This window comes from Dipodomys ordii, unplaced genomic scaffold, assembly GCF_000151885.1.
Source record: "Dipodomys ordii isolate 6190 unplaced genomic scaffold, Dord_2.0 Scaffold99, whole genome shotgun sequence".
Classification (NCBI taxonomy): domain Eukaryota; kingdom Metazoa; phylum Chordata; class Mammalia; order Rodentia; family Heteromyidae; genus Dipodomys; species Dipodomys ordii.
In genome coordinates, this window is record NW_012267315.1 from 8,332,940 (window position 1) to 8,356,458 (window position 23,519).

The window sequence follows — 23,519 nt, forward strand, 5'->3', positions numbered from 1 at the left end:
CAGCCCCTCTTTTTTCTTATGTGGTGCTGAGGAATCGAACCCAGGGCCTCATGCATGCAAGGCAAGCGCTCTACCACTGAGCCACCTTCCCAGCCCTCCCTGAGCTTCTTTTGCACAAGGCTAGCACTCTATGACTTGAGCTACAGCACCACCTCTGGCCTTTTCTGTGTATGTGGTACTGAGGAATTGAAACCAGGGCTTCATGCATGCTAGGCAAGCACTCTACCACTAAGCCACATTCCCTGAGATTTTTGAGGCTATTTGCTACTAAACTATAACTTAGTCTACTCTAATGTGCATGTATTCTAGAATGGTGTTTCTAAAAGATTTTGACCATGGGCCATAATAAGAAATCTAGTTTATGTCATGAACCAGACAGGCAGACAAACAGACAAACAGATTTCTGTACTTACCTCCTAGAAACATATTTCAGGAAATACTACTTATCTTTAATAGGTATGATCTAGTCTACTCAAGACTATCCTATTTTATTCTATTAAAATACTCTAGTGTTGACTTCCAAAGTTGATTTTACAACAACTAATGGATATAACTTAAATATGAAAAGAACGTCACTGCTGACCATAATTTGTGTCCAATGTACATGCTAATTGTGTCTTTTGTGTATATTTACTAAGATAGGCAGGCTTTTTAGGTCTCTCTTTGGCAAATTTTTATCATCTGCTCCTACAAATGATGGAAGTGTTTTCATGTAAGATATAGCACATCTCACATAATTTCTGGAAGGTAATGTTTTATTGTTGAGCGTCCTAATTTACAACATATATTTTTTAAATTTACTTATAAAATTTTGTCACAGGGAGCAACAATATTAACCTGATTAATCATTATCCAGTTATTTTTATTTTTAAAATAAATGACTATAAATAACTCTCTTGCATTAGGATCAGGGATATCATGAAACATCACTAGCTAGACATAATTTAGTGTTAATACTGATGCAAAAAATGAAATAGAGACCAAATATTTGTATATAGCACTATATATATTTATATATACTATATTCTCATATCAAAACTTGCCATTTCTATTAAGAAGCTGATAAGTTACTCTCTGATTTCATAAATTATGCCACAACTGTGAAAATATGGACAGCTTTTATATTTGTGCTGCGTATATAAGACATTTAATGTTTATACAGAGAGCTGCAAAATTACAGAGGAGACATAATGGGACTCGATGAACATTTTCACCTGAATTTCCACTGGCTTTCTCTTAGCCAGAATCACCTTGATATTCTCTGAATATTCTTTTAGAGATGAATATGGTGTCTATTTCTTCAATAAATACACATACACACATGTTAAGTATATGTGTGTATATACATTTATACAGGTGTATATATATACACATATACACACATGTATATAGTCTACATATGTATATATATATATATTTCTGTGTGCACTTAAACACACAGGCACACATAATGTCCTTTGGTTTATTTTCAGACCATTAATGTGAAATGAATTTTCAATGACTTCCATTTATTTTTCTTTAAATCTAAACTGGTTTAAAAAGATCTTTGCAACAAGTAATAAATTTCTTTAAAAAATCATAAATATTGTTACACTTAAAAGCATATACAGGGATAGTTCACAGGGTGCTAGAGAAGACAGAAATTCATGCCAATATGGGGAAAGAGAGAATAGAAGTGAGGATTCTCTGTTCAAGTTACCACCATCAGGGAGTCAAACCTAGAGATCTTGATTGCTGGTTTGAGTCAAGGATGCTGTATGGGAGGGAGGGGTTGGTGCTAGGAGTGGCTAGGAACAAAGAAACGCTTCTTGTGAGTGGCTGGGCACTGAAGTTGGGTGTGAAGCCTGTCCTGGGGTAAGAATGCAATATGACAACAGGTCACCTTGGTTAAAAGTATTTGGGAGTGAATGCTGTCTTTTGAAGTTGGCAACTCTAACCTTTGGGTGTCATATCCAATGTTCTCATGGATTTCTAAGTTGCTTAACGCAGGCTCAAGCTATGAAGGGGAGAGCTGATAAGTGCCCTTCTCATCAAGATAGGCTCCTCACAAATGGAGGTCTCCAAGAATACAACTAATCCTCCAATGTACCACCTTCACTCTTCCACACCTCTCTCAGAACAAATGCCGTTTCCCCAACATATCAGAGACATTTCTTTCCAATTATGTTTTTGGAAAGCAAAGTCCAAACACATGTGTGTAAAGCTGTAAAACTCAACAACAAGCCAGATCCAACCCAATCAAGCTCCTCACCTCGTAGTGACACCAGAGCAGAAAGCCCCAAAGGAACATTCTTTTTTTTTTTTTAAATGAATCAACTATTTTTTCATAGACTTGTTGCTAGATTTACTTTCATGTTTTCTTTTGAATAGCTATATAAGAGAATCCCTGAAAATAAATATGTATGTATGTGTGCGTGTGTGTAACTCTATACAAATGGGAAGAAATTTGGGCTGCTCCAGCAGATTTGACAATAAATCTGAGCAACAGCTGGTTAAGGAGAGCCGCACTATGTAAGGTTTCCTAGCAGGCTGGCTGAGGAGAGTGAGTTATGATCTTAGTGTTGACGGTAAAGGTCCAGCGATCATATTTGGAATCTTTTTTTTTCTCTCCTGTAGAGATTTAGGCTCCCTGTGGATGGCTTCCCGCTCATCACGTCACTCAAATCTCTGATATCCCTTATGAATTTTTTTAAATTGAAGTTTGCAGCTTTCCCTGTGCATTAAGAGTGGCAGAGGCCCGCCTTCCCCCAGCTCTGCCTCAGCTTTGCTTTCCATGTTACATAACAGCTCCTCACTGAGACCACAGACAAATGTTCTCCAGTCACTGCAGGTGCCTTTTTCTTTTCTTTTTTTTTTTATAACATGCGTTTGCTCAGATAGGAAAAAAAAATCAAAGGAAAAACGGTCCCAGTTTTGTTTGCAGAATATCACCCATTTGAATGACAGAAATAAAGAAGGTAGAGTCACACGTAGGACATAGATGTTATGGGGGAAACACTATATTTGGGGCATAGAATAAAAAAGATCACTTCCATTGTAATGAAAATAATCACTGACAGTGAGCAAAGTGGTTGATTAAGAAGATGGCATTGCCGGTGTGTGGGGGTGACAGTAATTGCTAGGTACCTGCTGGAAACACTGGGTGAGGACAGAGGCAGAGACAGAGAGGGAGGGAGACCATGGAGGCAGAAATGTGGCCCTAGTTTTTGCTTAGAATACTTTTCAGGCTTCTCTCCACAGCTTCATCCAGCTCTTCCTCTAGCTCTTGCTTCTTGGACATGGCCAGCTTTGACTGGTAATCTCTTACCACTTGGTCAATATACGGGGCACTCTGTGTACCATGTAGCATCAGAGTCCATTCCTTCAGCACCCCCTTCTGAGGTGCACTGCCCACAAACCCCAGCTCCAGGGTCCAGGTTCCTCGGGCATCTTCTCCCCAAGTGTGGGTGGTCATAAAAGGCCACTTGTCAAAGCCCACTTTGGAGTCATCATCCCTAGGACGCCGGCTTAGCAAAATCGACTTGGTGCCCATAGGGGAAGTCATGTTGATGTTCAGGTCCCCTCTCCTGGTGGCATTGACCGTGATGACAGCTTGGACGTGCTCCAGGTAGCGGACAAAATTTTCCTTTCCTTCACATGCATCTGTGCTGAGGGTCAGCACCAACTTGCCCGTGGGTGGAATTTTCCTGAGGGCCAAAGGAAAGAAGAGGTGGTGAGGGAAGGTACTAAGGTACTCTTAGGGTAGCAGGAAGAGAAGGTGGCTTTGGGGTTAATTCAACAGACGTGAATTTTATTCCCACCTTTCCTTGTGAGTGTAAGCAAGTTCTGTACAGTTGGAACCCTCTCTGTGAGTAAAGAATGAAGCATATGCTCCAAGTGACTGCATATGCGCAGATAGCCTGACTACTTCCCACCTCAGGCACCAGCATCTTCCTGCTTTGCCCCAATTGTTCAGCGTACGTTCAGGCCACGCAAAGGTGTTAGGATCTCACCCCTCAATAGAAACCCTGTACCATTGCATTGCCCTTGGGGCCAAGGCTTCAAACCGAAGAGTGTTTCTGAACTACTTCTCATTAATAAAGGTAATTCTATCCCTGGGAAGTTTATGTACACTTTTAACTAGTTTTCCTGGGGTGATGCCATGAATCCATGACCCGGATGGTCAGTTTTTCCAGTTTTCCTGGTTCACAGGCTCTGGGAGAGCATGCTGACCAACATACAAAGCATTCACTGCTTTTACTGAGATGCAGCGATGGTGGCAGAAGTAACCCCCGGTACTGCGGTGTGACTGCTCACTGCACTGGAGCTGGGCCCCTGAAAGCACACACATTTGTCTGGGCTGGGCTGGGAATGCTGTTACTCTGAAATTAAATTAAAAGCCTGATGTGAATTCCAGGGCCAACAACCTCCGGCAAGCTTTCTGGCAGGCAGCGTGGCTTTGGGGAAGCCTAGGGGCAGTACGCTCACTGTTCCAAATCCATGGGCTCCACTTCGGTGGATCCAACCAAGCACAGATGGGAAATATTTGGAAGCAAATTTGCATCTCTACTGAATATGTATAGACTGTTTTCCTCATCACCATTCCCTAAACAATATAATAACTATTTGCATAACATTTGCGTTGTATAATATAGGTAATCTAGAGGTGACTTAAAGCATACAGGAGAATATGCATAAGTTATTCACAAATATAATACCATTTTATATAAAGGACTCCAGCATTCATGGATTTGAGTATTCATGGGGGTGTGAGGGGTGCCCCAGGAACAAACTCTCCACATATACCAAGGGCTGACTTTGATCTTTGTCATCTCTCTCTCTCTCTGTCTCTCTCTGTCTCTCTCTGTCTCTCTCTGTCTCTGTCTCTGTCTCTCTCTCGGCAGTCCTGTGGCTTGAATGCAGGGCCTGGGCACTATCCCTGAGCCTCTCTGTGCTCAAGACTAGTGCTCTACCTCTTGAGCCACAGAGGTTCCTCTGGCCTTTTCTGTTTACTGAGGAATTGAACCCAGGGCTTCATGCATGCTAGGCAAGCACTCTACCAGTAAGCCACATTCCCAGTCTGTTTCTTTCTCTTTCTCTCCCTCTTTCTCCCTCCCTCCCTTTCTTTTTCTCTTCTTCTTTCTGTTTCCTTCCTTCCTTTCTTCCTTCCTTCTTTTCTTCTTTCCTTCCTTCCTTCTTTCCTTTCCTATTTCTTTCTTTTTGTCTCACTTGCATTTTATGATATATATGATATATATTGCCTTTATAAAAAGAAAAGAAAAAATTCATTCTAAAGGAAAAAGAAGATATGTGCTTAGGAATAGTCAGGTTGCAAGAAGTTAAAATAGGAAATGGTTATGGAACCAAAAGAATCTCAGCACAGAAACTTTAAATAGTCACAGGTATTACTTCGCAGGCTGTGTTCTAACAGTTCTTCCCTGCAGAAAATGAAGTAGGTATGAAAAGACTGAGTGACTTCCCCCTCTTTGATCTTACAGAGATGGTGGACAAAAGCCTAGAATTCAAATCCTGTAAAAGACAGAGAATGACTTGTATCTTTCTTTATTGCACATCATTGTAAGTGTTCAGTTGCCTTGTACTTAGAAACAGGTGTTTTCGGGGGTGGGGGGGTGTCTCATGCAACACTGTTCAAGTGTATGATAAATTTATGTAGTTGTGACTGTTTTATTAGAGCCATAAAATAGCAATAATAACAGTCACTGTTTCTCAAGTGCTGTAAACACGTGTGGTATGGTAGTCCTGTAGAACACTCTGGTGACTATAGAACAGTGGCTGGTTCTTTGAACTTTACTTTTTCCCAGTGGGACAGAGTCCACCTGAACACTTAACCACATAGGAAGACATCTGTCATGTGATTGACTAAGCTGTTTTCTCTCTCCCTCATGCTGCTTCCGGCATTCATACCAACACAATACATGTTGTCAGCTGAGCACCAGTAGCTCATGCCTGTAATCCTAGCTACTCAGGAGGCTGATACCTGAGTATCTCAGTTTGATGCCAGACCAGGAAGGAAAGTCTGTGAACTCTTATTTCCAATTAACCACCCAAAGGAAAAAAAAACTACCACCACCAACATTCTGGAAGTGGAGCTGTGGCTTGAGTGGTAGAATGCTAGCCTGTAGCAAAAAAGCTCAAGGACAGCACTCAGACCCTGAGATCAAGCTCCAAGATGACACAAAGAAAGAAAGAAAGACAGAATGATAGAGAGAAAGAAAAAAGAGAGAAAGAAAGAAGGAAAGAAAGAGAAAATATGTTCACATTTATTCCCAAATCCTCTAAATATTAAGAATTGGAACATGCTTTTGGCCATGGCCTTAAAGAAGCTGCAGGGAGATTCTCTTGGGATGCACATAAAAGTCCTGGTGGTGTTCTGAGCTAACTGCTTCCTGTGTTGGCTGATGGCACTGCCTTTGCTTGCTCTGCTCACGAGGCAGGTGCAGTTGGTCGCAGCCAGTTGCATTTTTCTTTTGATCTTCGTTGAACACCCTTCACTGACTCTCTTCATAGCAAAGTCTCTTTAGAAAATCACTTTTCAAATTGACTCCTTCTTGGGGAAGATAAATGCCCACAAAATGAATAAATCTGACAATCATTCTCTGCTCTCTTCTTATAAGCTGTCGCTGTGCAGCCCCAAATATCATATCATGGGAAATGGTAGCTGCCAAGGCTGTTCACAGTGAAGCTCCTTGGAAGTGTGACTCCAGGTAACAAGGGCCACCTCTGTCAAGTGGCACAACCAGCCTTGGGCTTCCATGCAAGCTTTTCTGACCAGCCTCTGTGCTCCCCAATAAGTACAACTGCCCTAGAGCTAACTCTCCTGAATTCAAGAACAAGTTCAGGTGTGGGACTGGGTGAGGAAGGCATTGAGGGATGCAATCACAGTCAGGAATCCTTCCCAAGTTTGTGCTGAGGATGTAATCTAGGGCTTTGTATCTGCAAGGCAAGCGCTCTGTGCTGAGCAACACCCTAAACCTGAATGCATTATAAGCATATTATATATTATAATTCATTGTAAGTATATATGATGTCACTTGGGACATGCATTTCTATGTTTTTAAATTATTATGGGGCTTGGGTGGAAGCTTTACTGATTAAAGTGAACATTATGAGATTATGGACTGGTCCATGGGGGAAAACCACACAGTTCTGTAATGATCCATTTGACTCAGTGAGTAGACAATGGGCATGCTCACCCATGGAGGATGCTCACCCAGGGAGGATGTGGGCCAATGGGAGGATGAGCATCCAAGAGGGCATGCTTGTCTACAAGAGTCTAAGCAATAAATGTGCCCAGTTTGCAATTCACAGAAAAACTAGGCAAGGATTCCATCCCCAGTTCTAGGAGCTCATCTTCTTTCTGCAGTTCTGAACTGAACATGTTTAAAATTGTGGATCAGAGGGAGAGGAAAAATTGCATTTATCAAGGGCTTTGTTCCTGAGCTTTTTTTTTTCTCAAGGTTTACACTGTACCTCTTGAGTCTCAGCTCCACTTCCAGCTGTTTTGGTAGTTAATTGGAGATAAGACTTTCCTGCCTGGGCTGGCTTTGAACTGAAATACTCAGATCTCTGCCTCCTGGGTAGCAAGGTCTATAGGCATGAGCCATTGATGGCTGGCTACTTTTTTTTAAGATGAGGTTTTGCTATGTAGCCCAAGTTGGCCTTGAACTCACAACCCTCCTGACTCAGCCTTCTCATTGGGCCATTGGTGAACCAATGAGGATAGCAAGAAATCAAAGAGGTATTCTTATTGGCCAATTCTCTTGTCATGAAGGGGAAGTGGGAAGGAAAATTGGCATGCTTGGCTAAATCAGTGATTTCTATGTAAGAAATTCCTCCCTCAGGTCCCTTCTCATGGCACGCTGCCTCATTCAGAACAAAATCAAGTCCTTCCCTTGTTCTGTGAGTAGAAGGTATAAGCTAATTGTGATATGGTCACACCTTGAGACACTCTTCAATAATAAGAATAAACTATAAGTACATACTAAATTTGACTGAATCTCACAAACAACTAAATTAGAATAAGATTAGTTAGATAGAAAAGAGAGCAGAGTATTGATTCTCTTTACACTGAATATAGAATAGGCAAAGTAATCTATAGAGTTAGAAGTAAGACCAGTGGTCCCCACTGAGGAGAGGATGATGGATGCTATAGGGGTCCTGGGACATAAGTTCTATTCTCTTTACTAATCTGGGCACTGGTTACATTGGTTGATTTGTACAATTAAAAATAATCACATAAACTGGCTCACACCTGAAATCCTAACTACTCAGGGGGTTGAGGTCTGAGGGAACCTCACTAACATGCACATGGAACAAACATAAGGCCTTGAGTTTAAACCTAAGTACAATACTAATAATGATGGTGATGATGATGATGATAACTGCTGAAATAGTTACAGCTTACACTTTTTTATTATACATTTCTGTTCTCTGTGAATGCCAGAGCACCTCCCCCCAACCCCACCTCCACCCAAGTTGGGCAACTCTGTGACTCTGTCTAGGAACTGTTTGTTCCTGAATCAGATCCAGTGCTTGCCTCTGACAGGGAGGGGGAGTCCAGCTGTGTGGGCGATCTTATGACACCATCTCTGGGCCACTTGGACATGCAGTAGCAGAAGCAGTGTCCCGACTTACTCAGGGTCCTGGACGGAGCCTCCCACACAATGGAATCTTTCAGGCACAGTTTTCCAGTCTTTAGCCATTTTCACCATGGCGCCTGCATCGAGGACTCCGTAACCAAAGAGATGATTAAACTCCAGTCCCACTCCATTCCGCCGCCACTGATGGACCTCGTCATGAAGCTGGTTCCGTTTGGAGGTGAGCACGGTCAGATGCTGCATGTCTCTCCAGGTCAGACCCAGACTGGTTGTCAGAGGCAGAGAGTGTGAGAGCAAGGGCGAGAGGCAGGGAGAGAGAAGAAGAGGAACATGATGAAGGAAAGTGATGCTCAGGACACAGACCCTTTAGTCTACAAACCCCATGCAAGGAAGGGTCCACACACTATTTGGGACCATTATTATGTCAATTTACAAAGTCTTCTTGCTTTTCTTTTCTGTTTTTGGTCACGGTTAAAACTCACAATATTCTTTTTTTTAATTTTTAAATTTATTATGTATTTATTTGTCCATTGTGGGGCCTGGGCCTGGGCACTGTCCCTCAGCTCTTCAGCTCAAGGCTAGCGCTCTACCAATTGAGCCACAGTACCACTTGCAGCTTTTTCTGCTTATGTGGTTCTGGGGAATCAAACCCAGGGCCTCATGCATGCAAGGCAAGCTACTCTACCACTGAGTCACCTTCCCAGCCCCTCTTTTTGTATATAACAATATTCTTATTGATAATATATTTTGCAATTTACGTAGCAGATTTTTTTCTGGAGTGGTAATGGGGTTTCAACTCAAGGCCTCACATTTATTTGCCTGGGCTTTACCACTGAGCCATATCTCTAGTCCTTTTCTGCACTTCTTTTTGTTATTGTTAAAGAGTTTGTTTTTCTTGAAATATTTTTGCTTCCAAAGAGTATCCTAACACATATTAGATTGGCTAAAATGAAAAAGACTGACAAGATCACATGTTGTCAAAGACAGGGAGCAACTGCAATGCATGGCATTTGTGTACAAATTATTGCAAACACTCTGGGAAACTGGTTGTAGCTCCTAAGACTTTTCCATCTGCTTAAGCCACAGCCCAGAAATTCTATTCCAAAAAATGTGTATCTATCCATCAGCCTTATGCACTGCTCACAGCCCCGACTTGCATATCCCCCAAGTATCCTTTTGTAGTAGAATGAATCAACCATCAAGGTATAATTTAGAGAATGTAGAGTATTACAGAGGGGTAAGAAGGAGTGAACTACAATTATTTCTAATAATATGAATGACTCTTACAAGTACAACATTGACCTGAAGAAGCTAGACACAAAAAGAGAGTGCATACAGTTTGAGTCTATCCACAGGTGCTGCAAGCGTGGTCCTTATTGTGATGAAGCTGGGAGGTCCTAGGACCATTGAGGGGTTGTTCCTACAGGGAGGTGCTTGGCCACTGGGGACGCTGCCCTCAGGAAAGAGTTATGTAGATCTCAGGGGACCCTTGTCTCAAGAGCAAGGTTGTCTCCTTCCTATTGTCGGCTTCCTGTCTAGCCGTGTGGTATCTTCTCACATGTACAACTACCATGATGACATCTGCCATGATGTGACATAGCCAGAAGTTCCCTCAGCAGCGGCCGAAATGATGGAGTGCTTGATCTTGGACTTTCAGCTTCTCTAACTGTGAGCAAAAGTACTCTTTTGTAATTAAGTATCTAGCATCAAGTAGCTCATTATAGCAAGGTAAAAAGGAGGACAACAGAGAACATATTGTTGGACTCAATTTGTTTAAAGTACAACAGGAACAGTGTTGTGGGAAATGGGATGAGTGGTTGGTTGTGAGAGTCATGACTGGAAAGGGACTCAGCTGACAGTACTCTTTCTTGACCTGGGAGATGACTATCTGGTGTGCTCAATTTTGGAGAAATGAGACTGCCAGTTCTTGTACGACAGAGATAATATCTTCAATATTTGTGTCCCAGTGCCCAGGACAGTCCTTGGTGCATTGTTTACTGAACAAACCAGTCTTGCTTGCAAATGGTATTTCCTGTGGAAATTAGTCTATTGTTACCTAGTGACTGATTTTTCAAACTACAAGTCATAACTAAGTTGTGAGCTAGGAAATCTGCTTATTGCACATATAGTCTACTTAGGCTGCATACTAAAATCATTTTGGGGACATTTAAAATCCCTGTGCTTACGCTGTATCTCAGACCAATTAAACCACAATCTCTGGAAGAGAATCTTAGCCATTGGAAAATGTTACATTTTCCAGATCATTTGAATAGGTAGACACCCTTGTAAAGCAGAGATGTGATGTGTGTAACTCTCATTTGTAAGTGGACTAGAAGAGAAAACAATAACAGGGTGATGTGCATGTAGATTTTTCATATAAATATTTTATATGAAACATTTGGAGTATGTGTATTGGTGTGTGTGTTGTTCTGTAGTACAGAATTTATCTCTCACTGAGGGTCATGGTTAAAAGAATGGATAGATTTCAGAATTACTGTTCTCCTCAGAAGACAAATAATTTTAAGGACCAGGAACAATGTAACTCATTTGGTAAAATTTCAATGCAAACAAAATTCATTGATCTTGGGCTCTCAATCAGAGCCAGTGTGTTCCAATAATCCATATGCTCTTGAAATGCAGATCTTCTTTTAAGGAGAAAGTTCAAAGGAAGGTCAAGCTTATTTGAGAAGATTCAGAACAAATCTGGCACGCATGGTCCCCAGGGACCTGAAAGAATGGTGTGACATTTCCTGAAGTAGATTATGGCTAAAAGCACCGTGGTTTTGCTGGAATGGGATTCTGAATTTATGAATCCCCGAAGTGTTTTAGCAGCTGAGGATCTAGATGACCTTGGAGTGGGCTGGCAGGGGGAAGAATCTTTTATGTTTGCTGTAGGAGTGGGCAGTGCTCACATTTCCTCAGATGTTTCTTCACAGATGTATTCTCATGCAGGAGATGAAGATGGAGGTAGAGAGAGAGAGAGAGAGAGAGAGACAGACAGATAGACAGACAGACAGAGAGGAGTGCAGAGAGAAAAAGAAAGAGAGCAGAGAGAAAGAGCATAGACAGAGAGGCACAAAGGGAAAGCACAGAGGGAGGGAGAGAGAATCCAAGCAAAGAACTTCTCACTTCTGAGATTAATCAGAGTCCCTACTGGGTATGTAACTGAATGCATGCTATGGTTTCGTTAGCCATTGGCATATGTCTGAATGGTAAAATCAGGTCTCTTCTAATTGGCCTTTCTTAGTAATTTTAAAATTGATGGAAGATACTGTCTGTAAAATAGGCATTTCACCCACCTGTGTTAAGTTTTAATCTTCACATAGCAGCTCAAAACTCCCAGTTGATAGTTATTAAATAATAAAAAATGAATCTACAGACTATCGGCAAGAAAAGGTCACCGTGTTGGAGGTTGTAGGACAAGGAACATGACATATTCTCTCCTGTTCTTGAACGTTCTATATAATAGTTGGGAAAATAAGACAGACATGGAAAGGTAGTTCATGTGAAGTGACTCCATGAATGTCATTAAGTGTTGTGCTCAGGTACGATGCCCCAATTCTGGGCATGTCAAGTGGAGACCCTTTTCTTCACAGAGCCTGTAGTCTAGGCTTACATGGACAAGTCAGCATTGACAAAGTGACGGTTCTCATGATGGGGTCACTCAGGAGGCGGACAAAGGGTTGAGTAGAACCCCCGCAGCATCCCACCTACTGGTTCTCACTGTGGTCCTCAAGCTCCCTGAATCAGAACCACTTGGACACTAGTGACAAATGTGAGTTCCTGACTCTCCTGAGTCAGCGTCTTGAAAGAGGTGAGACTGACAATCGGTAAGATGACTCTCCAGATGTTTCCTATGCACACCGATGTGAGAGAGAACTGCTCCAAGATGTGGCTCTCCACCATGGCTCAGTCTTTGAACATGGTAAATACAATGATGTCAGAGTCTGGAGATTTTTAATTCCATTGTCTTATTTTTGACTCCATAGTGTCATTGCTTCTTTTGGGTCCAAGAGTTGGGTTGAGGAAAAACCCCAGCACTGGAACCTTCAAGGTATCACAGGATTTAGATTCAGTGGTGGGAACTTGGACAAGTTGCTTTAACAGTTTGAACCCCAGCTTCATATCTTCAAAATGGGGCAAGGCCTGACAGGTTTGCTCCAGGGTGTGAAGTAAAGGATTAGATGTGCCACGGAACTGGCACAGAATGAGTGTTCAATGAAGACTTTATTTTATTAGTAAAAAAAATCTATTTTATATATTGAGAATAGAAGTAAGAAAATAAATACTATTTTTCAATTAAAATATTGGTCAACATATTTAAAACAACATCAATGAACCATTTCCAGTTTTAAGGTATAGCCAACCTTAAAATCCAGCCAAAAAATAGATTGCTCTGTGTGTGTGTGTGTGTGTGTGTGTGTGTGTGATGTGTGTGTGTGCAAATGGCTCTGTTTGCCTAGGAGACCATGAGCCAATATTGCCCACTGAGGTTGAAAGGGAGACTCTTTCTATGTAGTTGGGAATTGGAATGATTAAATCCGCTCCTTCTCCAGGACCTGCTCAGGTCCCAACATGGTTCATTTTCAGAAAATGGTATCATGTGTGAGTAACTGTTGGTTTCCATGCTTAATAAGTCAGAGATAGCTATCTTCAATAGTTAAGCTCAGTGGCCCATTCTGAGTCCTAAATTTTCCATCTGACTTTTCTTAGAAGAATCAAAGTTTAAAGAAGACACTCTTAATTTGGGAGCCTTTTCTAGAAAAGGAGAATAGCTACATCTTTTCTTTCTTTCTTTCTTCTTTTTTTTTGGGGGGGGGGAAGGATGCTAGACTAGAAAATCTTTTAAAGACTCCTGCCATCATATTCAAAAAGCAAGTCTTGTCCTTTTTGTAAATCAGAAAATGCACTGCATACATGGAGGGCTACTCCAAGCATGGCTACCTGGAGATGGACGGTAGAAGCTGCCGTTGCTTAGCAACTGCTGACAGGCATGTGGGAACTCAACTCTCCATCCTCAGGAGCCAGAATCCAATTTCTCACAAGTTGTTGAATGATGCCTTCTCTGAGAACTCCCCACAAGGCAGGTGTTAACAGTCACTCTATGTATGTAGTGTTTTTGTGTTTGAAGACCACTTCTCAAACATAAGGCTAGCCTCTGGCTTCACTGAGAGGAGGGAGGACAGCCGATGGGTAGGTATCTCCACTGATGTTCACATCCAAGGTGAATGGAGTAAGCTGTGTAGTGCAAGGAGAGGGCTTTCCAGTAAAGCCCATAGCTTATTTTATTCTCCTTCCTTTCCTTTTTTCTCTCCCTCCCTCCCTCCCTCCCTCCTTCCCTTCCCTCTTCTCTTCCTTCCTTCCTTCCTTCCTTCTTTCCTTTCTCCCTCCCTCCCTCCCTCTCACCCCCTCTCTCTCCCCTCTCTCCCTTCCTTCCTTCCTTCCTTCTTCCTCTCTCTCTCTTTCCTTCTTTCTTCTTTCTGGTTTATTTGCTTGCTTTCTGAGGTGGTGTTTGAACCCAGGGTCTCTACTGCTGAGCCACACTTCCAACCTATACAATGAACAAACCTTGAGTAGAAACATGCTGTTTACTAAATGTTCTGAAATTCCTTGCTAGATATTCAATTTGACAGTTTGATTTTTCTTTTCGTAGCTGATTGAGATAATTTATTAGAGTAAATACCAAGGAACTCACAGATTATAAAAGGGGAATTTCATGAAGAAATATGTATGTGCTCCTATTTGGTATCTGAGTTGGGCGTTGGAGCCTTCTGCTCTCTTAAGGGTGTAGCTTTATGCTGTATATGTGTATGCATATATGCACATGTGTGAATATATGTGCACATGAGATTTAAGGCTCAGAGGTCATCAGAAATGCTTAGGAGAGTTCATAATAGGTTCTCACACCCACATTTGCCTCCATGGGTACCTGGCATGGGGGTAGAGAGGCACATGTTAACCCACCCTTCAGCTCTGGGCCCAGAGCTATAACATACTTAGCCTCTAAAGCCAGTGCAAACACCCCAGCTGCTTCAGGAGCAGCGGCAGATGTCCCAGAATGCCTCAGAGTGCAGTTGCCATACAAATCTGTGGTGGCCTGGAAGAGAAGAGATTGCCTAATGAATGAACAAATCTTACCATGTTGAATCCCCAAACAATGGATCAGGCTATAAGATATTTGTTTTATTTAAAATATATCTTGCTCTGAAGATTAAGATGAAATTAAGGATAAGCTTAACACCCAAATATCGATCTCCTTTGGCATACATTTTATTCAAGTTTCCTAATAATCCATGCAAAAAGGGACATTATCATTTATCAGTACAGTATCCACAAGGTAAGTCAATTGTTCAAAGAAGCATATAATATGGCCATTTCAAGGACTAGAAAGACTTTTATTTTCTGCAGCAGAAAAGGGGACACCAGAGGTTAAAAAGTGATAGGCAAGTTCTATCCCCTGGTCCATGCAATGGTGCATTTTGTTACATTGGGACCAGTTCTAGGGCTATGACCCAATCATTTCTTCTTGAAGGAAAGGGTGGTATGCCCTCCAAAAAAAAAGGAAGAGAGGGGAAAGTGGGCATCACAAGAGGAATAGGTCTGAGGCTTTCCCTTCCCCAACTGTCTGCCATTCTCTACTTGTTTCTGGATGGGATAAAAAGAGCTAAGCCTTCCTTCTGCTTGGGAAGAGCTGGCATATTCTGACCGATAGGCAACCAGGAGGGTCACAGGAAGGACAGGCTGTTACCAGCCATGTCTCTCTTATGGGAAGGGCTTCTTCTGGCTCACAAAGCAGTCTGATCATCTCAACAAGATCATCGCCCAGGGGAAAACGGGATCAAAACCTTAGATGGAAATAATGATTTTTTTTTATTTTGAGCTTCCATCTTTTCCTCTTTTGGGTAGTTGGTGGTGGGTGGCCATTAAGATGCAGTTCATCTATTGACTTCCATACTAAATCCTTAATTTGGAGGTCTGAGGAAAGAATTGTATGTGAGGAAAATAGGAAGGAAGAGACTCCCAGAGGGTAAATATGCTATACAGCTCTGATGTCTATTTACCATTGCACTATCCTAGCTGTCTAGGAAGGAGAATTCTCTCTCCCTTCCTCCCTCCCTCCCTCCCTCCTTCCCTCCCCCCTCTCTTTCTGTATTTGGGCTTGAATTTAGGACCTCATGATCTCACTTGGCTTTCTTGCTCAAGGCTGGCACTTTATACCCTTGAACCATACTTCCACTTCCAACTTTTTACTAGTTAATTGCAATTATCATAACTTCCACTGGTTAATTACAGAGTTTTCTGCCTGGGCTGGCTTTGAACCGTAATCCTCAGAGCTTAGCTTCCCAAGTAGCTAGGATTATAAGTGTGAGCACCTAGTAAGGAAGGAAAAGTCTTTTGCTTAGAAAAGAGAAGAAAAATAACCTAACTCTCTAAGCCTTAATTTTTGCTTTTTAAGTCATGAATCTATTAAAAATACAATGAAAACCACACTTTTACCTTGAGGGAAAAAAAACCAGTTGTACCCAATTCTAAAGGGTTTAAGGGACCCAGAAAAGTCTATTGGTGGATATTATTATTTTTTTGTTGGTGGATATTATTATCTCTTTCTTTCTTTTTTTCAGTGATGAGGAGTAAACCCAGAGCATCTGACATGCTACATCCTAGCAATGCTATATTGTCACTATTATAATACATAGGGTTCTTGGTTCAGATGGGGTTGTGGTATGATGTCCCAGTTCTTACAATTAACTATTCTTGCAAGTGGTAAGCCAAGGCAACTTAATTATAAGCCAGAGTCCATCATCATTTGTATACCAGAATATCAACAAGAACATCCACGGAAGGTGAGCTACACAGGGCTCCTCATCATTCTTGCTTTCAACCCATGTACGGTAGGTCTCCACCTTGATCATACAGTGTAATGAGACATGAGGAAAGTGGGTCTTCTCCCAAGGCTTTGAGGAAAGGGAGTTAACATGTGTATCCCATAAGGAAGCAAGGGCAGGAATTGGCTCACACTTACCACACCAGCCTCGGGGTTTCTCTTCCTCCCATTGCTGAAGGTAGATGCCAAGGTGGAGGAACAACTCTCATCATACAGCGCAGTCCTGCCATCGTTGATGGCTGAATTGATGGAGATGGTCCACATGCTGGAGGCGTAGCCATCACAGTTGCAGTCATCATAGCTGCCACCATCCCCGGAGGCCCACACGTAGATGCTGCCTTTGCCTCCTCGGCCCTACAAGAGCAAGGGAGGTGCTGCTGGTTAAGCCCAACATCTAAAAGTCAGAGGCTAACTTGGGGGCTGGCCCTGAAACAGATAGGGGACAATATTCCCAGTCCAGGTGAAGCTCTGGCCCAGGGAGGGTCAGGATTTGAATTTCATCAACAAGTGGACGTCGTGGCTGGTACTCTGTGTGTGTGTGTGTGTGTGTGTGTGTGTGCTGTTACGGAAGCTTGAACTCAGGGCCTCTTGCTCTCACTCAGATTCTTCTGTCCACAGCTGTACCCTATCATGCCTCCATTCTCCTTTTCCAGCTTTTTTTTTCTGGTTGATTGGAGATAAGAGTCTCATGGATTTGTCTGCCCGGATGGACTCTGAACCTCCATCCTCAGATTGCAGCCTCCTAAGTAACTAGGATTACAGGGTGAGCTACTGGCCCCCAGCTGGTTTTACTTTTTTATTCTTCAGGAATCATATCGTTTTAGTTGGACATAATGGGATATTATTTCTTTTCAGGAGGATCCAATATCAAAACTCACCTGGATTTACAATTTAAGCTAGCTTTACTACTTAAGCTCCTTAAAATTTGTAAATGAGCTGCTTTTTTAGAAAAGCTATAAAGGTAGTACATGCTCATTGTTAAAAATAGCCAAGGTATATGGAAAGGACAATGAAAAAGCACTTCTGCGGGAGTAAGGTAGTCATTGTGCTTCCATTCTTTTATCAACAGTATTGAGGTTTTGAACTTAGGGCCTTGTGAGTGCCAGGCACAAAATCTTCCAGTTGAGCCATGCCCCACTCCCAGCTGATCTCAGTCTTATGTATTATCTTTCAGTGAAAGCTTAAATGTATGTATATTTATACTTTGCTATAGAAGATATACATTTACATATATAAATATTCTAAGTATAAAAATACATTTTCTCCCCAAATATATGTTTCACATATATGTTTATATACATCTATGCTTATATGCACACCTAAATTTTTCTAGTTTTTATTTTCCAGTACTGGGTTTGAACTCAGGGCCTGGTGTTTGCTAATCAGGTGCTTTACCACTTGAGCCACACTACTAGCCCTGGCATTCTATTAAACATAATCCTATATAACTTTGTAACTATGCAAAGGATCCTCACCAGATATAGGAAGAAAGTAGAATATTCTCCAGTAAAACATAAAACAAAAAGAAATTTAAGTACTAGATGATATGCACAGTGATAGTAATTTATAAATACGTTCAACCCATGTTCTCAGTGTTTTCACCTTTGCATTTTCTTTTGCTCATGTTCTATGAGATTTATTGTATCTTTGTCACTCTAGCATAGGATGCTTTGTTTCTTGCTTTCTCCCATTTTATTGGAGGCAGCAGAGCTTAGCTACTTGTTTTTCCCCCCGCTTGGCTTGAGAGGAGAAGAGCTGGGCTGTGTGAGAGGCGAAGGGCAGGTGTGCAGCTTGGCTCAGGGCAGCTTGGTGATTCTCTAGTCTAGATTGAGAAGGCAGAAGATATTGGCAGGAAAGTCTGTCTTTGTAAGGCTGGCAGGGTCCAAGGTCTGATTCACTGTTTTGAAGTGGAGATGCCAAAAGGAAGAGAGATGACTGGATTACCTCCAGGCGATGTCTACTCCTGACAATGAGAAGGGATATTTTGCCTTGCTTCTAATGGGGCAGGGAGTTAATTAGCCCATGATTGATTGAGTCAATAACTCAACATGTATTTATTCCAGCACTAGCTGGAAATTGTCTTCAGCTTCTTGGTAAATCTACACCACTGACAAACTCCATCCAAACAAGTAAGTGCTCTAAGAAACAGACCAAGGAGAAAAGAGGGTCATCTTTACAAGTTACACACTCAACCACATACACACATGTGCACATGCATGTGCACATGCATATGCATATGCACACATACACACACACACACTCAGCCAGTGTCAGATGCCAATGGCATCCTTGTGGAAATTCTTGGAGATTCTTCAAAAAAACTAAACACAGAACTACTCTATGGTCCAGCAATACCACTTGTGTAATTATCCAAAAGATTACCCATCAGGCCACAGTAAAGCTATTACTCCAGTGTTCATTCTGCACTATTCACCATAGTCAAGGTATGGAAACAACCCAGATACCCTTAGGTTGACAAAAGGATTAAGAAAATGTGATATATGTGTGTGTGTGTGTGTGTGTATATATATAAAATACATAATGGAACTTACTCATTCATCAAGAAAAATGATATTACATTTGCAAAGAAATGATGGACCTGGAAAAAGTAAGTCAGGCCCAGAGAGACATGTTTTCTCTAATATAAGGAAGTTAATTCTAATTTAGAAATATACATGTAAACATACAGGGGATCATTTACACATGTAATTTAACTAAAGTATGGTCTCTGCAAGGGAGAATTCCAATTCCTTTGAGTAGCCTAACAAAATGAATACCAGGAAACTGGTGCTTGAGGTGTGGGGGGAGGGTGAGGTCAAGGGAAGCTGGGTAAACAAGTGACAAGAAGTGTGGAGGAGAATGCACTCATAATACTCAACTTATGTAGGTATAAATGGAAGCAGGAAAATTGATGGATGGGTGGGGTTGGGAGAAATGGAGGAGACTGGTGGAAAGGGTGACATTGATATACTGTGCTTATAAACTGACACATTGAATTATCATCCTTTTGTACAACTTCTTAAAATAATAACAACAATAATAACAATAATAATAAAACTGGCATCCTTTGAAAGAGATGTTGATGTGGTTCAGGACAATGGGAGAGATGGGCCATGGGACTCATCCTATCTCAGTTACACAGGTCCTCAGTTCTCTTGGTGAGACAAACAACCCTTTCTGTAAGTAAACAGTGCTAGACATCACATTGTCACCCTGAGGTAGGGAGGGTGGAAGACTGGTTCTTTCACCAGCCATACAGAAGATAGGGAGACATTCAACACACTGAAAAACAATGTGCCATATGAAATGGTATGGAGGGATGGATGAAAACAACCCATAGAATATTACCTTCTTGGATAGAAAGACATCATGTCACACTTGTCAGATTAGGTCATACAACCGCTGCCACACCAGACAGGGCACTTTATCCAAACCCAATAGGACATGGGAGATGACCCAGAGATTAGGGACCTGGGAACTAGTAAGGATGAATAACTTGCCCTGTTCATTCTGGAACTCTCTTCTTCTTTTCTCCCCTTCCACCTTAAACATTTTTTTTGGTGATATTGGGGTTTGAACTCAGCCTCATACTTGCTTGGCTGGTGCTCCACCACTTGAACCATGCTGCAGGCCTGACTTTTTGCTGATAATTTTGGAGATGGAGTCTCCTGGATGTTTCTGCCTTGGTTGGCTTTGAACACAAGATCTTCTGGATCTCAGCCTCCTGAATAGTTAGGATTACAGGTTTAAGCCACTAGTGCCTGGCTGGAAATATTTAAAATGTATAAAATTATGTTTATTTTTAAAGCTGTTTTAAAAACTAGAAATAACCTTTCCTTTTTAATTAAGTAAAAGATGAAAGGAATTATGAAAGGTCTATTTAACAAGACTAATAAAATATGACATAGAAGAGGAAAGATTAGGTAATGGTAAAAAGCACATTTTGGGCAGATCAAAAAGAGTGGATATATTTTTATGACCACAGATCTATTTCTTAAGCTGTTTTTATATTTTGCCATTATGTACAAAACTTGTAGGACTCACAGCATCAAGAATCATTTATTCATGGAAGAGTATTAAAGAGATTTTCTTCTTCATAGTCTATTTGAATTATTCTGTATTGAATGTGAATTTTTTTTTTGTGCCAATCCTGGGGCTTGAACTCAGGGTCTGGGCACTGTTCCTGAGCTTCTTTTATTCAAAGCTAGAGCTCTACTACTTCTGGCTCTTTTTTTTTTTTTTTAGTAGTTAGAGATAAAAGTTTCACAGACTTTGCTGACCAAGGTGGCTTTGAACCATGATCCTCAGATCTCATCCTCTTGAGTAGCTAGGATTACAGGCATGAGCCACTGATGCCTTGAATAATGATTATGATTTTTTATAATAAAATATAGTAATATTTTAAAGTATGTTCAATGCCTTATTAAGATGTCGAGTTGGTTGGAAAAGAAAAGCACAGTTGGGTATTTAGGAAAAGGCAAACTTTTCAGGTTAGCCTCACCAGATGTGTGGTTCCCTCCCTCCCCCCCATCTCCTTCCTTCACCTCCCCACTGGGCCAGGAGGCCTGGACCAGCCATTAACTGTGTTACTTAGGATGGAGGGACTGACTCATTGGAGCCTCACCTTTCTCAGAGTCACACCTCCTGGGATGCAGACCATGTGCTGGGGGCATAGGAATCTAGCTGGACCCCCACCTAGTGGATGGTGAGCAATTTACAACAGTTTTCTATGAAGAGCAAAATCACCAAATATGTGTTAAGAAAGGTTTCTTTTTTGTGCTGGGCTTAGGGCTTGAACTTAGGGCCTGGATGTTGTTCCTTAGCTTTATCCTTCAAGGCTGATGCTCTACCAGCTCAATTAGTAATTAGAAGTAAGAGTCTTGTGAACTTTCCTGTTTGGGCTGGCTTTGAACTGTGATCCTCAGACCTCAGCCTCCTGAGTTGCTAGAATTACAGGTGTGAGCCACTGGCACCAGACTTAGTCCTTTTAATTTTCAAAAACAGTTTCCCTAACTTTGTGGATAAAATGGTACCACATTGTTTTCAGTTACATATTTCTTCTCTGAAGGTTGAATTTAGACTCTTATGTTTTGTTCTCTTCACTGTGCAAGACTTAGCAAAGCCCCACGCCCCCAAAGATAATATTCCTTTATAAAGTGCTTTTTCTTAATTTGCAGACTCTTGCACAGATACCTCATGGATGGAAATATGCAGATATTATGTAAATAAGCATATGAAAAGATGCTTCACAACTCAAGACTTCAGGGGAATGTAAATTAAAACAAGATACTGTGGTACACCTGATAGAATGGTCAAACTCCTCCAAAGTCAACGGCAGGTAAGGATGGGGAGGGCAAGAGTATCCTCCATTGTTGGTGGGAATGCACATTTGTAGCCTCTTTACAAGACGGTTTAGCATTTTTTTCCAAACTAAATTGATTCCTATCCAAATAACCTAGAGGTAGTACTCTTGGCATTTATTCAAAGGAGTTGCTCTTTATATACATAGAATCTATGGTTCGATGTTATAAGACACTACAAGACACTATGTTGAAAAAACTTTACAACTTTTGCCAGGGTAGGGGCAGGGGGAGTAGTTGTGGAGATGGGAGGGAAGGGATAGTAGGGGAAAAACAAAGGAGGAGGCAACAATGCTTGATAGGAAATGTACTCATTACCTTGCTCATGTAACTGTAACCCCTCTGTACAGTACTAAGATGCCCTGGACTAGTGAATGCCTAAATACTAGACATATAGATGATGAAATATTATGCAGCCTTAAAAAGTAGTATGCTAGCAGACCAAGAGAGGACGTGGGGGGGGCCTTAACTCCTTACTAAGTGCAGCCATACTCAAAGGATGACGACCCAGTGTGGGTTTCCGACCTGGACACTGGTTCTAGCTGGCCATATGTCAGGACACATCACCTGGAGCCCACCAACCTTTTTTTCTTCCATCCAGAGATGGAGGAATCAGCATCAGGGCAACATCATTTCAGAGGCTGGGTTGCAGATGGCGCACTGCAGCAGCCCTGTTCCATCGCGAGCTTCCATCGGGCTGAAGAGCATAAATCAGGGCTAGTGGAGTACCCTTGAGAACTTCATGACAGGAGACATTCATTGCCTGCCAGAAACCTTGGCATTTGCTGCCACCATGTCTGACCCATGCTCTGATTAAATTTCAGCAGGTGGCATCAGGGCCTTGCCTGGCCCGTGCCTGATTAATCAGTCTGCCCAGGCAAACCTCCACACTTCTACAACCTCTTCCTTGCCCCTGCACCCAGGAAATGCACAACAATGCAGTGCCTTATTTTTTTTTTTTGCATCTCAGAAAGCTTCCTGTCTTTAAATATTCCTAAATCATTCTCTGTAGTAGCAATCTTGAAAAGTGATGAACAGGAAGTGGCCTGGAAGGATCAGAGCCAGCCAGCCGGTGTCAGGGCTGTCCCAAGTAAATGCATTTCCTCCAGATGTCAAAGAACTTTATGAGTCAACTGTCACCTTCAAGGTTCCTCTGTGGTAGTCTGAATTTCCTTTCCGCTTGCCAGAGTAAAATGAGATGCCACCACATACGATGGGGTGTTTTATCATGACTTGTCACGGCCGGACCATTAGTCTCCTTGCAAGAGCTGCATCTTTCTCCTCTGAGCAATAAACACCGTGGCGTGCCACTGCTGTATTTATCCAGATGACAACTCCAAGTCTCTGATTAGGTTTTACTCAACCTGCACCCCAGCCCTTGGGAGCAAACGGCAGGGGCAGTCAGCCCACATACCGTGGACCCAAGAACCTCTGTGCCAGGGGATTATTGAAATGTCAGCATAGGCATCTTTTTGTCATAGAGCTGCTTCTTCCCCAAACCTGAAGGCTGTCCGCTAGCCCAGAGTGCTGGGCTATCCCACCGTGGGGAACAAACCTCCATCAATGGCTTTGTCCTGCACTCATGTTGCTAGGTAGGTCACTTAATAGATTTGTGTCCATCCTGTTTCCAGCTTCCTGTGCTCAGAGGTTCTCCCAGTGGTTCTGTCCTGATGACAC

General features: G+C 41.9%; 1 protein-coding gene across 1 annotated transcript in view; it reads right to left on the minus strand.

The window, feature by feature from the left end:
- Positions 1–2,981: 2,981 nt before the first annotated feature.
- Pcsk2 (proprotein convertase subtilisin/kexin type 2) overlaps positions 2,982–23,519 on the minus strand; it is a 231,922-nt gene continuing 211,384 nt past the window's right edge. The window contains exons 8-11 of the mRNA XM_013027061.1: positions 16,621–16,836; positions 14,594–14,694; positions 8,635–8,862; positions 2,982–3,686 (exon numbers count right to left, since the gene is read on the minus strand). Coding sequence (XP_012882515.1) covers positions 3,200–3,686; positions 8,635–8,862; positions 14,594–14,694; positions 16,621–16,836 — 1,032 coding nt within the window. The 3' untranslated portion in view covers positions 2,982–3,199. The remainder of the gene's footprint in view (positions 3,687–8,634; positions 8,863–14,593; positions 14,695–16,620; positions 16,837–23,519) is intronic.